Raw genomic sequence first — 15093 nt, forward strand, 5'->3', positions numbered from 1 at the left:
GCCTCAAATACTCTCCAGATCCTTACGTAGGTGAGGGACGTGGAAAACTTACGAGCTCGGAGGAGCGTATCAATCACGGGCTCCGAGTAACCTCTTTTCTTCAGTCTAGCCCTCTCAATGGCCAGACCGTAAGAGAGAATTGAGCTGGATCCTCGTGGAGGATGGGACCTTGACGTAGAAGGTCCCGGAGAGGAGGCAGGGGAAGAGGCTCCCCTGCCAGTAGTCTTCTCATGTCTGCGTACCAGGGTCTTCTTGGCCAGTCTGGTGCCACTAGAAGAACTAGGCCCTGGTGTTTCTGAATCTTGTGGATGATGGCTCCCAGCAGAGGCCACGGAGGAAAGGCGTATAGCAGAGTCCCTGGAGGCCACGGCTGGACCAGGGCATCGATTCCGTGTGAGAACGGGTCGCGCTTGCGGCTGAAGTATCTGGGTACTTGAGCATTGGACTTGTCCGCCAGTAAATCCATGTCCGGAATCCCCCAGTGATCCACAATCATCTGGAAGGCTGTGGGTGACAGCTGCCACTCTCCCGGATTTAGGCTTTCTCTGCTGAGGAAGTCTGCTGTGGTATTGTCCTTCCCGGCAATGTGGACAGCAGAGATGTCCTGAAGATTCGCCTCTGCCCAAGCCATCAGTGGGGCGATCTCCAGAGATACTTGTCGGCTTCTGGTTCCGCCCTGACGGTTGATGTATGCCACCGTGGTGGCGTTGTCGGACATCACTCTGACTGCTCTGTTCTTCAGTCTGTGAGCAAATCGAAGGCATGCCAATCGGACTGCCCGGGCCTCTAGACTGTTGATGTTCCACGCTGACTCTTCTCTGTTCCACCGCCCTTGTGCGGTGAGTTCTTCGCAGTGTGCTCCCCAGCCGCTCAGGCTGGCATCTGTGGTGAGCAAAGTCCACATGGGTGAAGACATCTTCGACCCCCTGCTCATGTGGTTGGACTGCAACCACCACCGCAACTGGGTCCGCACTCTGGCTGGCAGATGCAGGTGCGTAGAATAGTTCCGTAGACGGGGGCTCCAGCGAGAGAGCAGGGAGTGTTGTAGAGGTCTCATATGGGCCCTCGCCCAAGGCACCACTTCCAGGGTGGATGCCATGAGACCAAGAACCTGCAGATAATCCCAGGCTATGGGCTGACTGGCTCCCATCAAATACTGGATACGCTGCTGAAGTTTCAACTTTCTCTTGGAAGTGAGACTGACTGTGTCCGCCTGGGTGTCGAACTGTACTCCCAGGTATTCCAGAGACTGGGAAGGCTGTAGGCAGCTCTTGCTGAGGTTGATTACCCAGCCCAAGCTTTCCAGAAGGGCGATCACTCTGTCGGTTGTCCGAAGGCTCTCCTCTCGAGATTTCGCCCTGATCAGCCAGTCGTCTAAGTAGGGATGGACCAGAATTCCTTCCCGCCTGAGTGCCGCTGCTACCACTACAACCCCCTTGGTGAATGTCCGTGGTGACGTGGCCAACCTGAAGGGCAGAGCCCGAAACTGGAAGTGGCGGCCTAGAACCTTGATGCATAGGTAGCGCTGATGATCCGGATGGATCGGGATATGCAGGTATGCCTCTGACAGGTCTAACGCCGTGAGGAATTCTCCTGGCTGTACCGCAGCCTTGACGGAGCGCAGAGTCTCCATGCGAAACCTCGGTACCCGTAAGTAGCAATTGACTGACTTGAGGTCCAGCACAGGCCGAAAGGTGCCCCCTTTCTTGGGTACCATGAAATAAATGGAATAGTGTCCAGAATTCACTTCCCAGGCAGGTACTGGGATGATGGCTTTCAAGGACAGGAGCCTCGCCAGGGTAGCTTCCAATGCTGCCTTCTTGTGTCTGGGACAGGAAGATTCCACAAACTTGTCCGGAGGGAGATGAATGATGAAAGTCCAGATAATATCCCTCCCGGATAATGGCGAGGACCCACTGGTTCGACGTGATCGACCCATCTGGGGTAGAAGAGGGTTAACCTGCCCCCTTATGGCTCCGTCCCCCAGATGAATCGGCGGATTCTCATTGTGAGGCGCGGCCGGGACCCGAACCCGGGCCTGCTCCCCTCTTGCACTGCTTCCTGGCCTGAGGACGTGGTGCCTGGTAGCGACCCCTGTAAGGAACAAAGCGCTGTGAACTCCTGCCCCTGGAGGGCCTTGGAAAAGCGCGCTGGCCCCTTCTGAACCGATCTTCCGGCAGTCTAGGCACTGAAGAGGCACCCCATGTACTGGCCAGTTTATCAAGGTCGCTGCCAAATAGGAAAGAGCCCTTAAAGGGCAATCTGGTGAGGCGTGTCTTTGAAGGCGCATCAGCTGACCATCTCCGGATCCAGAGCTGCCTCCTGGCGGCTACGGAGGATGAAATCCCCTTAGCTGTTGTCCGGACCAGGTCTGATGCAGCATCTGTGAGGAACGAAAGAGTTGACTCCATGTCAGCTGCTAGAGCATTGTTCCTAACCTGTGACAAACAGGCACGCGTCACCACTGTGCAGCAGGTCGCGATCCGCAAAGATAGAGCTGCCACCTCAAAGGTCTGTTTCAGAATGGCGTCCAGTCGCCGGTCATGAGGCTCCTTGAAGGCTGTCCCCCCTTCAACTGGAATGGTAGTGCGCTTGACCACAGCGCTAATCAAGGCGTCCACCTGAGGGCACGCCAACAGGTCCTGGATAGCCGGTGCCAATGGGTACATGCCCATCAGGGCCCGGCCCCCTTTGAAGGAAGCCGCTGGTGCCACCCATTCTAAATCTATCAGTTGTTGAACTGCTTGCAAGAATGGAAAATGGTGGGCTGTAGGACGAAGCCCTTCCAGCAGGGGGTTCTGCGCAGAGGGCACCGTAGCGCTGGGACCTGTAATATCCAACTCTGCCAGACACTGAGACACCAGGTCGGAGAGATCCTCCTTGGGGAAGAACCGCCTCATGGTTCTATATGGCTCAATCCCTGGGGGAAGCTCCCCCTCGTCCGGGAGTTCGGACTCGTCCGGTGAAACCTCCTGGTCCGATTGATCTGGACTGTCCAGCGGTGGGAAGTCCCGCTCACGATAAGGGCGTGAGGGTCCAGGAACAGGATCCGCAGCAGCCGCCGCAGTCGCAGCCACCGCAGGAACAACAGGAACCACAGGGCCCGGTCGGGAAGCAGTTTGCATCTGTACAAAGGCATGAATCCCCTTAAAGAGATCCACCCAGGAAATGGAAGCAGCTTCTAATCGCCGGGGTACAATATCCCCCGGGATTCCCGATTGGTCGAGACTGCCTGCTAAATCCGGGGTAGCCCCTGGGGAACTGTCAGCAAATCGAGGCTGAGACTGGGCCTGGCTCGAGGGTCCCACGGCCTCCTCACATTGGGCACATAGGGAGTCTGGCTCTTCACTGTGCGTGGCTCTAAGCTGGCATGCAGAGCAGAGGCCAAGGGCTTTAATGCCTGAGGCAGGCGGCGCCGCCGCTGAAGACGCTGATGCGTTCTGTTCCATTGAAAGAGAAGCAGCAATAATATCTGTTTAAATGTTTAAACACAACAGTTCAAAAAAATCACTGAAAACTTACTTATTTCAGAAAGCTTACACATTATTCTCTAACTCATAAAATCAACATTCACTTATCTGTTACAATGTCACTATCTACTTTCAAACATACAATACCCATAAAAAATAATTTTCATCCACTCAACCCAATTTTACTTTTTGTTTAAAAGTCGTTGGACATGATTGTATATTGTGTTATTTTTAAATGTTAGTTTTAATTTGACTTATTTTTAAATTTAATTCATTATGTATGTTTGGTTGTAAACCGTTTTGATTAATTCTTTTGAATTGTAAAAGCGGTATATAAACATTTTTAAATAAAATAAATAAATATAACAGGCGCGCAATAATAATATGCGGCAGCAATAGGCGCTTAATACAACAGGCGCACAGGAATAATAAGAATATGTGGCAGCAATAGGCGCGTAATACAACAGGCGCACAAGAATAAGAATATGCGGCAGCAATAGGTGCTTAATACAACGGGCGCACAATAAGAATAATATGCGGCAGCAATAGGCGCTTAATATAACGGGTGCACAATAAGAATAATATGCGGTCATGAAAACAGCACAATTGTATGCAATATGCTCTCCGCAATATGCCGTCAACAATACACGCTTAAAGGCTTTCAATAAGCGCTCAGCAATAAGTGATTAGCAATATACCCTCAAAGGCATTCAATAGGCTCTGAGCAATAGGCGGTCAGCAATACACGCTCAGTGGCATACAATAGGCTCTGAGCAATAGGCGGTCAGCAATACACTCTCAGTGGCATACAATATGCTCTTAGCAATATGCGGTTAGCAATACACGCTCAATGGCATTCCATAGGCTTTCAGCAATAAGCGTTTAGCAATACACACTCAATAGCATGCAATATGCTCTCAGCAATACACGCTCAGTGGCATTCAATATGCTTTCATCAACAGGCGGTTAGTAATACACGCTCAGTGGCATATGCACACAGCAATAATTCAATATACGCACAAGGAGGAATAGAGCCGCGCCTATTACGGGCGCTCAATACCTGAACAAGGCCCCAAAATGGCGTCCTCCATGGCGTGCCACGCCGCCGATCCTCTGCTCCTCGGAGACCAGAAATAAAAGATGTACGCCTTACCTGATCCTCGGCGCTTCCCGGCTGGAACCCGGGCGGTCTCCGGCTGCGGGGGGAGAGGGCAAGTACCTTCACCGCCGCGTTTGAGGATATGCACCCGCTGCCTCGTCCACGCCAGGACCGAGGCACCTCGAAAGCCTCACCCGAACCTCGCCCGGGGGCTGTGTCCCTGCCGCGGTTCGGCCACCGGACCGAGGACTTACACCTCCGGGGTGATCACGGAAATCACCCCGGGAAACTCTACTGGGGGAGGGACCTTAGGGTATCACCACAGGAGTGCGGGGCTCGATGCTATAGAAGTTTTATTAAGTAGAAAAGAAAAGTAGATTTGGAAAACACGCTCAGCTAGCGTGCAGGCTCTCCAAACTGCTATGGAGACGGAAATTACTGAGTTGCTACGCTTCCTGTGGGGATATATATACCCCGTGCTGACGTCAGATCCGTCTCCAGTTGCTAGCACGCGGATACTATCCCATTCGTTCTGAGTCCATCTGGCTACACGCCAGGAAAATAAGCTTGCTGTGAAAGCAAAAGCTCATAAGAACTTTTTCAGGTACATGCAAAGCAAGAAGGCTGCGAGGTAGTCAACTGGACCACTAGATGATTGAAGGGTAAGAAGGGCACTAAGGGAAGACAAAGCCATAATGCACAGATTAAATTTTCTTTTTGTTTTTTCTTTACTGAGGAAGATGCAAGTGATATTTAAAGGTGATGATTCAGAGGAACTGAAACAAATCTCCATGAACCTAGAAGATGTAATAGGGCACATGGGCAAACTAAAGAGTAGAAAATCACCTAGACTACAGTATACAACCCAGACTGCTGAAAGAACTGAAAAAAAAGTTGCAGACCTACTATTAGTAATTTGTAGACCATCATTAAAATCAGCTACAGTACCTGAAGATTGGAGGATGGCCAATGCAATGCCAACTTTTAAAAAGGGTTCTGCGGTGATCCAGGAACTAAAGACCAATAAGCCTGACCTCAGTGCCGGGCAAAATGGTAGAAAGTATCATAAAAAAACAAGTTTACTCAACATGTAGATAGTCATAGTTTAAATGGGGCCAAAGCCAATATGGATTTAGCCAGGCAAAATCTTGCCTCAATCTGGTACATTTTTTGTGAAGGCATGAATAAACATGTGGGAAAAGATGAACTAGTTGATTATAGTATATAAGAAAATTGGTTCTTACCTGATAATTTTCGTTCCTGGAGTCAAGACTCCTGGGTTTTGCCCCTCCCCCTAGCAGATGGGGACAGACGTTTATCAAACAAAACTCCGCCTTATATAGGCTGGTGCCACCTACAGTCTGGCAGTATTACTTAAGGTCAAAGCAGAACGGAGCACAAAGAACTCCAAAATAACTATCTACAGTAAGCTAACAAACACAAAACCGGCTCATGAACCCCCAAATGGATATAGAACCTGTGCTCTTCAAGTGAACTGCTCAGAAATAAACAAAATACAGTGCAGACTCTCCACTCCCTTTAAACCTCTCATGGGTGGGACTCTGGACTGATCCGTGGTACTACAGGAACGGAAATTATCAGGTAAGAACCAATTTTCTTTTCCCTGTACATACCCGGATCAGTCCAGACTCCTGGGATGTACCAGAGCTAACTTTACTTGGGATGGGATTCGGAGAGGGCTGCTCTGAGCACTCCTTCTCCAAAACCTCCCATTCCTGTAGCCCGAACATCCAGATGATAATGTCTGGCAAAAGTATATAGAGACTTCCACGTAGCTGCTCTGAAAATCTCATCTGGAGAAACCTGCTGACATTCCGCCCAGGACGCAACCTGCGAGTGAGTAGAATGGGCGCGAACACCCATTGGGTAAGGATTTCCCATCCAACAAGTACGCAGAATTGATGGTCTCTTTCAGCCAACTAGCTATGGTAGTCTTCGAAGCCACGTTGACCTTCCATGGACCACTCCACAGCACAAACAGATGATCCGATAACCGGAATCTATTGGTAATCTCCAGGTAACGCAGTAGCGCCCTGCCAGCATCGAGCTTCCGCAAGTCTCTAGAAAATGGATCAGTCTTGTCCAAGTCAGAAAAAGACGGAAGCTCCACCGACTGATTTAAATGAAAGGAGGATACCACCTTAGGAAGGAATGACGGGACCGTACGTAGGGACACTCCAAACTCCGAAATACACAAAAAAGGTTCCCTATACGACAAGGCCTGAAGCTCAGATAGCCTGCGCGCAGATGCAATAGCCACCAAAAATACCACCTTCAAGGTAAGGTCCTTCACAGTTGCTCTGCGTAAAGGCTCAAAAGGTGCCCCACACAAAGCCTTCAATACCACATTCAGGTTCTATGAAGGACAGGGCTGTCGGACCAGCGGACGCAAATGCCTCCCCCCCCCCCCCCCCCGAAGGAAACGAGAGACATCAGGTTGAGTCGCTAAGGAACTGTCATGAACATGACCACGTAATGAACCTAACGCTGCTACACGACAACCCTTGCCAGACCATCCTGAAGAAAACTCAAAATATCTGGGATTGTCGCCCGAGTGGGAACAATATCTCTAGTGAGACACCAGGCCTCAAAGACCTTCCAAATCCGCACGCAAGAAAGGGAAGTCGAAACCTTATGGGAGCGCAAAAGCGTAGCCACTACAGCATTGGAGTATCCTCTAGATTTCAAACACCTCCTCTCAAAAGTCATGCCGCTAGACAAAAGCGTTCTACCTGGTCGAAACAAACGGGTCCCTGATGCAGGAGATTCGGCATGTCTGGAAATTGCAACGGAGGTACTACCGCTAGATTTACCAGATCTGCAAACCAGGGCCGCCGGGCCCACTCGGGGGCTATCAACACTACCTCCGTGGGATGCAACTCTATTCAATGAAGTATCCTGCCTATAAGTGGCCAAGGAGGGAACACGTACAGAAGAACTCCTGTCGGCCAGGGAAGCACGAGAACATCCACGCCTTCCGCTCCCCTCTCCCTGCGTTGAGCAAAGAAATGATGCACCTTGGCATTCTTGAACGTGGCCATGAGGTCCAACGCCGGAGTGCTCTCCCGATGGAACCCCAACGTTGACTGTAAAGGCCGCATATGAACGAAAGCCCAAGGAACCAATTCCAGAATAGAGGTCATGGATCCTAGAACTTGTAGGTAATCCCAGACCGTCGGGACTGGCTTGGATAACAAGGCCTGTACCTGTACCTATAGCTTGCACACCTGTTCCTCCGTAAGGGATACCGTCCCTATACAGTCGAATAAAGCTCCCAAAAATTCCAGCGACTGGGAAGGTTCAAGCCAGCTCTTGGATTCGTTGACTACCCAGTCGAGAGACGACAACAACTGAAGAACTCTGTGAATCACCTGCTGGCAGAGTAATTCCGATTTTGCACGGATCAGCCAATCATCCAGGTACGGATGGACGAAGAAGCCTTCCCTGCACAATTGTGCTGCTACCACCACCATAATCTTGGTGAACGCACAATTAAGTTCTGGAATCTGTTGCTGGAAGATGTGGTAAAAGCTGTTAGTGTAGCTAAGCTTAAAAATGTTTTGGACAAATTCCTGGAAGAAAAGTCCATAAACTATTAAGGTGGACTTGGGAAAATTCACTGCTCATCTCTGGATAAGCAGCATGAAATCAACGTTTTGGGATCAACGTTTTGGGATCTTATCAGTTACTTGTGATCTGAATTGGCCACTGCTGGAAACAGGACCCAAAATGACAAATTTTATGCTCTGTTTTTATACTTCCTTGTGCCAAAGCGCTTCACTGTGACAAAAAAAACTGAAGGCGGCCTGATACTCTGCCCTGAGGAGACCAATTGCATCCTGGAATGCACTGGCATGCTCCAAGCCAACAAGATGAAAAGTACTCTAGACACCATTGGAACTCTAATGTCCAGGAAGAATAAAGAGAGCTGCACCAATGGGACAACTCTCTTCTCAGCATCGAGAACAGATCCACCACAGCAGAACTTTATGCAAACAGTGCTAGCTTCTTTGGTGCTGGGATAAGTGGCCCCTGAGTGGATGCCTTGCACCAATTAGGCACACTTCTCCATGCCGTCATCAACTCAGCCTTTTTTAAGCCTCAAGTTCTTCATCCACTGAAGCACCTCTTGCCTATATCCGACTTTAAATGGAGTTCAGGCACTCATCTTAACCACTTTGGACTACTATAATTCCTTGTACCTTGAGTTGCCTCAATACATAATTGGGGCACTCCAGTTATTACAGAATAATGCGGCGCAACTGTTTGTCTCACCCTAGCATATCACCACCATACTTAAGCAACTCCACTGGCTTTCGGTTAAGTACAGGATCCAGTTCAAGATAAGAAAATAAGAACATAAGAAGTTGCCATACTAGGTCAGACTGAGAGTCAATCAAGCCCAGTATCCTGTTTCCACCAATGGCCAATCCAGGTTACAAGTACCTGGCAAGTACCCAAACATTAAATAGATTATATACTACTAATGCCAGTAATAGCAGTGGCTATTCCTTAAGTCAACTTAATTAATAGCAGTTTATGGACTTCTCCTCCAGGAACTTATCCAAACCTTTTTTAAACCCAGCTACACTAACTGCTCTAACCATATCGTCTGGCAACAAATTCCAGGGCTTAATTGTGCATTGAGAGAAAAAGAATTTTCTCTGATTTTTTAAATGTGCTACTTTCTAACTTCATGATTTTATAGACCTCCATCATATCCCCCCTCAGCTGGTTCTTCTCCAAGCTGAACAGGCCTAATCTCTTTAGCCTTACTTCATAGGGGAATTGTTCCATCCCCTTTATCATTTTGGTCACCCTTCTCTCTACCTTCTCCATCACAACTATATCTTTTTTGAGTTGCAGTGACCAGAACTGCACACAGTCTTCAAGGTGCAGTCTCACCATGGAGCAATACAGAGGGCATTATGACATTCTCTGTTTTAGTCCCTATTCCCTTCCTAATAATAGCTAACATTTGGTTACTTTTTTGACCACCGCAGCACACTGAGCCGATTTCAGTGTACTATCCACTATGACACCTAAATCTTGTTCCTGAGTAGTAAGATCATTACTATGGTTTTCAAAGTTCTCCGTGCTGAGGGTCCAGTCCATCTGGCCAATAAATTAGTATATCATCTTCCCCAGCACTCCTTTAAGATCTGCTGATAAGACTGTTAATGGTCCCCACTGTTAAAATGTGTCACTTACAAACCATTCATGTTAGGGCTTTTTTTAAATTGTGGGACTCACCCTGTGGAATGCTCTAGTTCTGCCACTTGGAAACATTGCTACCAAATATTTAGTGAGCTTTCAGCTGTTTCCTATTTCCAACTGGTCTTTTCCTAAACTTCTGCTCTATTGCTGTGCTTAACTCTGTTCTATTTTTATGATTTGCTATACTTTCTTGTTGCTTGAATATTGAGGCAACCCTATTATATTAATGCTCTGTTACATGATTTGCTAAGCTGTTGTTCTCCGTGTGTTGTCTGTTTTATTATGCTATTGTAGATCACCCAGCACAGCGCTCAGAAATGGGCAGGATATAAGAATATGTAAATAAATAAATGCCTTACCTGGTGCCTTCTCTTCCCCACCTCACTCAGTCCCTTACTTGTGATGGATCTGGTGCTTTAGAGTGGAAGGGGCAAGGAATAAGAACCTTTCCTGAAAATTTACAGGAATATGAGAATGAGTCACAGTGCGACTGAGGCTTCTCTCGGTACCAGGAATCCAAAAAAAGCCTTGCTCCAGGAAGTGGAGCAGCTTTATTGCTTGCCCTTGTGCAGAGGCTGTGGGGTCTAATCAGAGGGCGCCTTCTGTAGGGCTTCCATCTTCCAGCACTGTACTGTTGTGTCTACAGGACATCTGGCCACAACTGAAGCAATTTGGAGCATCATGGTCTGGGCCCAAGCAACAATAACAGGCGGAGTGCGTGTTTGACAGACATGCAACACCCACAGTTGCAGGTCTTAAAACCACTGACATTGGGCTTTTTACCTTAGAATTCTCTTTTTTTTTTTAAGAACTTAAAAGCTATGTGGAAGGGCTGCCAAGGCAGTATTGAAAGAACAGATATGCAAGCCAGCAACCCGATGCACAAAATAGAAGGCCATAAAATGTACAAGGTCAAAATTAGAGAGAGACTGGGAAACACATCCATGCAGGAGCTCAGATGAAGAAAGAGTGATGGGTTCCCAACATGCTCAGAAAAACTTCATCTGAGCTAAGATAGCTGGGTATATGTCGGAGATGTTGGATGATGATATCTACACATTATGGCCAATTTATGCCTGCTTGTCAACAGTGAAACACACTCAGCTACCTTTTTTTTTTTTTTTTTTACACATCTTTATGAAAGAGGTGTTTGGTCAGGGAAATTAGGGGTTTAACCGAAGTCTATGATTTATGCACCTTTACTGAGGGCAATTTTTTTTTTTTTTTTTAAAAGGTCATAATCTTGAAAAGCACCAGAATTCAAAACCCTCCTTGCTGTGCCTGAATGAAAGAGGCCCCACCACAGTCACAGCCAGCACTAGAGTAAGACACTACAGAAGCGTGCTGTTACCCCTGTCATCCAGACAAGTCTTCACAGCACTTAGTTACTTTTCATTATTACAAGTATCAACCCAGAGTTCTGCATACATCATATACAAAGACTAAATACAAATGAATAAATCAAAAAAACATGATATGCAAAGAAGCACTGGTTGAACTCATGAAAGCAGTAAATGTTAAGGAGCACTAAAGAGAGACAGTGGATGTTGGTATCTTTACAAAACGTGTTCGTGTTCTGCAGCCTTTACCACGGATCCTGAACTCCAGAGAGCAGCTTTTCTGAACGCTATTGTTCTTTACCTGCTGCAGATGGAACTCCACTCTTAGGCTGCTGCTGAAGTACTGGCTGCCCAAACTCCTCTGCCATAAGCTTAAAAAAAAATAAAAATATATACTTGTCAGTGCAACAAAAATAGATGTAAGTAAAACCAAAAGATTTGAAGTTGGTTTTTTTTTTAATCAGAGCAGAAGCAGTTGCTTCCTCTCAAAATACTTATTAGCTGTTCAGTTGATTTAGGTTTTGATTCCAAAGCCTGGCTTTAGCCCCTTAGGCTGGCTGGGGCTGGGAAAGGCAAAGGCAGAGGGAAAGAGAATAAAGGAGCTAGTGCCAGTCATTGCGCAACCTGACACTTCTGGGCTGTGTGGCAAAACAAGGGATTCAACTGTTAATTTTATTTTTCTACCCGTGAAAGCACGTTTGTTTGCCGTGACCAGGGTTCCCCATTGATAGCAGGATGAATTAGGCAAGCCACGTGAGTGATGTCATCTGAGAGCTCAATATGGACCCCTCTCTCTAGTTAAGTAAAATTTCACGGAACACGCGTGAGAGTTCCCATATGCATGCTGCCTTTTGAGCCCCTCAGCTGATTGTAGAACTTAGCATTTAGTTAGGTAGTTGACTCTCCAGGGAGGTAGGCAGATATTAAGCAAGGCTAATTCATCCTGCTGTCTAGGGAGAATCCCCATTTACAAGCAAACTCACCTTCTCTGTCAACAAGCAAGGCTGAATTAGTCATGGCACTTAGGGAGTCCCAACCTAAGAGTTGCAACAGAGCACTTACTGAAAAAGCAACCCAGAACGCCCCCTCCAGAGAATGGACTATTAAGTGGCTGCTTGCCCAAAGCTATTGTCATTTCTGGACAGATTGTCTAGACAGAAATAGAACATGAAGGTGTGCACTGACAATCAAGTTGCAGCTTTGCAGCAACTTCCATGGACAAAACACTCTTAGGTGAACTGTTGGGGTAACTGTGGCTCTTATTTGATGAGCCTTGACTGAATCTGCAATCTGAAGGCCAGCTAGAGTACAGCATTGTGTGATACAGTTTGCTAGCCAGCTGGACAGTGTACATTTGGCAACCACTATTCTTAATCTGTTATGATCAAAGGAGACAAAAAGTTGAGAAGCCTGATTATGTGGCTGAGCTAAGGCCCTTTTACAGGCATGACGTTTTGGAAAGAATATAGGCAAGACAATGGCCGATTCAAATGAAATGCAGAAACCATGTTTGGCAAAAAAAAAAACAACTTAGAAAGAGTGCAGAGCACCACCCTTTTGTGGAAACCTGTTAGGAATGGAGAGTAACGAAACAATGTTTGTAGCTCACTAACTCTTTTAGCAGAAGTGATGGCAACTAGAAATACCATTATCCAGGTAAAGAACCTTTAGGAATTAACTTCAATGACGCATAGGAGGTATCATCAGTTGCATCAAGATGAAGTTGAGATCCCATGGCACTAGTGGCTTTGTATGCTATAAATCCTCATTAAACTTCAATACCAGAGGATGGATGAAGAATAGCTTTCCCTCCATTTTAGAGTGGTAAATGGCACTGGCAGACAGATACACTTTGACTAACAACATACTGATGCCTGATAAGGAGAGAGAGAACAAATACTGAAATAGATCTTTTCAAGCACAGGCAAATGGATTCAAAGGAGCCTGCTTGACACCAAATTAAAAAGCATTTCTATTTAAGACTGCTTCCTGATCGAAATCACAATGTCCTCAACCTCCTTGAATAGTGACAATGATGAGACTATCAAGCGCTCAACATCCATGCTGTCAAGTTGAGGGAGGCAGGTTTGGATAAAAGATGCCCCTTCCGAGTTAGCAGAGTCAGTTGAGATCCCAGGGGGATCGGTGGACAGGCTGTGTAAAGCTAGCTGGATGAGGATAAGATGTGCCTGGTTTTTAAGTACCTTGTGCACTGGTCTCACCACCAACAAAGTGGAGGAAAGATATACAGCAGATCTGCATCTCACTTGAGCAGAAAAACATCTGAAGCAGATCTGAACTTGGTTTGAAGAATGGAACAAAATTTGGCAACTTTCTGGTTGCCCTAACACAAACAGATCTATTGCCGGACAACACTAGAAGTTGAATAACTTGTCTGCCACACCCTGTCTATATACAGGTTATTTCTCTCACAACACTTTGACCATTACAGCTGTTGCTGAACTCCGCTGCTCGCTTGTTATCAGGATTAAAGAAAAGGGACCATATTACCCCAGCTTTAATTCAGTTACACTGGCTCCCCATAAATGAGAGAATTAAATACAAAATAGGAATGTTAATCTTTAAATTACTCAATGACCAAACCTGCCCTTAGACCAACGCTATATTAACATTTTTAACAACCCACTAGAGCCCTGCTCTCGTCACAGCGTGGATTGCTTGAGATTCTATTACCTAGAGTCGCACAGTTACAATTGACTTGCGAGTGCGCCTTTTCCGTGGCTAGTCCCTCTCTCTGGAATTCTTTTCCCGATAGAAATCACACAGTGTGACCCAGTAAAGAACTTCAGAAAGCAAGTCAAGACCTTTTTGTTGAAATTTGCTTATTTTTAAGTTTTATTTCTGTTTATTTTACTATTTATGCTAGTTTATATTCATTTTATTTGTACCAGATTATGTATATTGACTAGTCTATATTTTAGTGATTTTTATTATGTATTTACTTTCTTTGTATCAACGTTATATTTGTATTTTTATGATTGCATTCTTGTTCATCGCTTAGACTTTTTTTTTTTTTAAAGTGTTAAGCGATTCACAAATCGCATACTGTGCCCCTTAAAAGGGTCACTTAATCTAATTTGATGGAGGCGGCGATCAATGTTCGACTGACACTGCCACTCGGAAGGGAACAGACTGCAAAAAGAAACAAAGAAATGCCGAAAAACGTACCTAGGGATACTACAGGAAGAACGCAGGTCCCCGCGACTGCAGTGAAAAGACATCCTACAGGATCTTGAAAGAGCAAAAAAATACCTGAAGGGAGATTCAGAAACCACGACCACCGGGCTCCATGGAAAAACAAAAGACTGAAGGGACCCTGTGTGGAAGCGTAGTATAAAGCATGTGTGGGCATGCTCAGTGAGGCTTAGTCAAAGTCCTAGAAACTTTGACATATCTTTTCTATACTGTTCTCCACTGGATGAATTCATTCATGTGTGAGGGCTTTCATCCTGCTTGACCTCTGAGAATAATCTTTTTTTGCAGAATCAATTGCTAATTCATATTTGGCTGACATAGCCTAAAAGATTCTAAAGTATCAGATGATTTACGTCTATGCCACAAAAGTTCTAACTTTCTAATATTGCATTTTAGCTAAGTGAATTAGTATATCATGGGCAATGCTTAGGTCTACATACAATGTTTCAATGGAGCAACTTGATCAATATCATAGCTCAATGTAGGCTGTCACAGCTGAACAGTGGAGGAGACATCAGAAACAGTTCCAGAAGCTTAAGAGGTAACCACTTATTGCGGAGACGGTCCACATCAAAATGCCCACGTTTAAAAAGAAACTTTCAAAGTGGCCACAGCATTCAATATTTAAAAAGTTGAGACTGGAACCTTCAATAAAATAAGATAATGGTCTGACCAAGGAACATCAAAGCAACCATAAAAGAAGAAGTGGTCAGTTAAGAGATCTTTTTCT

The 15093-nt window shown here is 46.2% G+C and overlaps 1 protein-coding gene across 1 annotated transcript in view; it reads right to left on the reverse strand.

Moving 5' to 3' along the window:
- NEK1 (NIMA related kinase 1) overlaps positions 1–15093 on the reverse strand; it is a 328757-nt gene that overhangs the window by 261274 nt on the left and 52390 nt on the right. The window contains 1 exon segment of the mRNA XM_029573804.1: positions 11449–11518. Coding sequence (XP_029429664.1) covers positions 11449–11518 — 70 coding nt within the window.

The sequence above is a fragment of the Rhinatrema bivittatum genome, chromosome 1, assembly GCF_901001135.1.
Source record: "Rhinatrema bivittatum chromosome 1, aRhiBiv1.1, whole genome shotgun sequence".
Lineage (NCBI taxonomy): Eukaryota > Metazoa > Chordata > Amphibia > Gymnophiona > Rhinatrematidae > Rhinatrema > Rhinatrema bivittatum.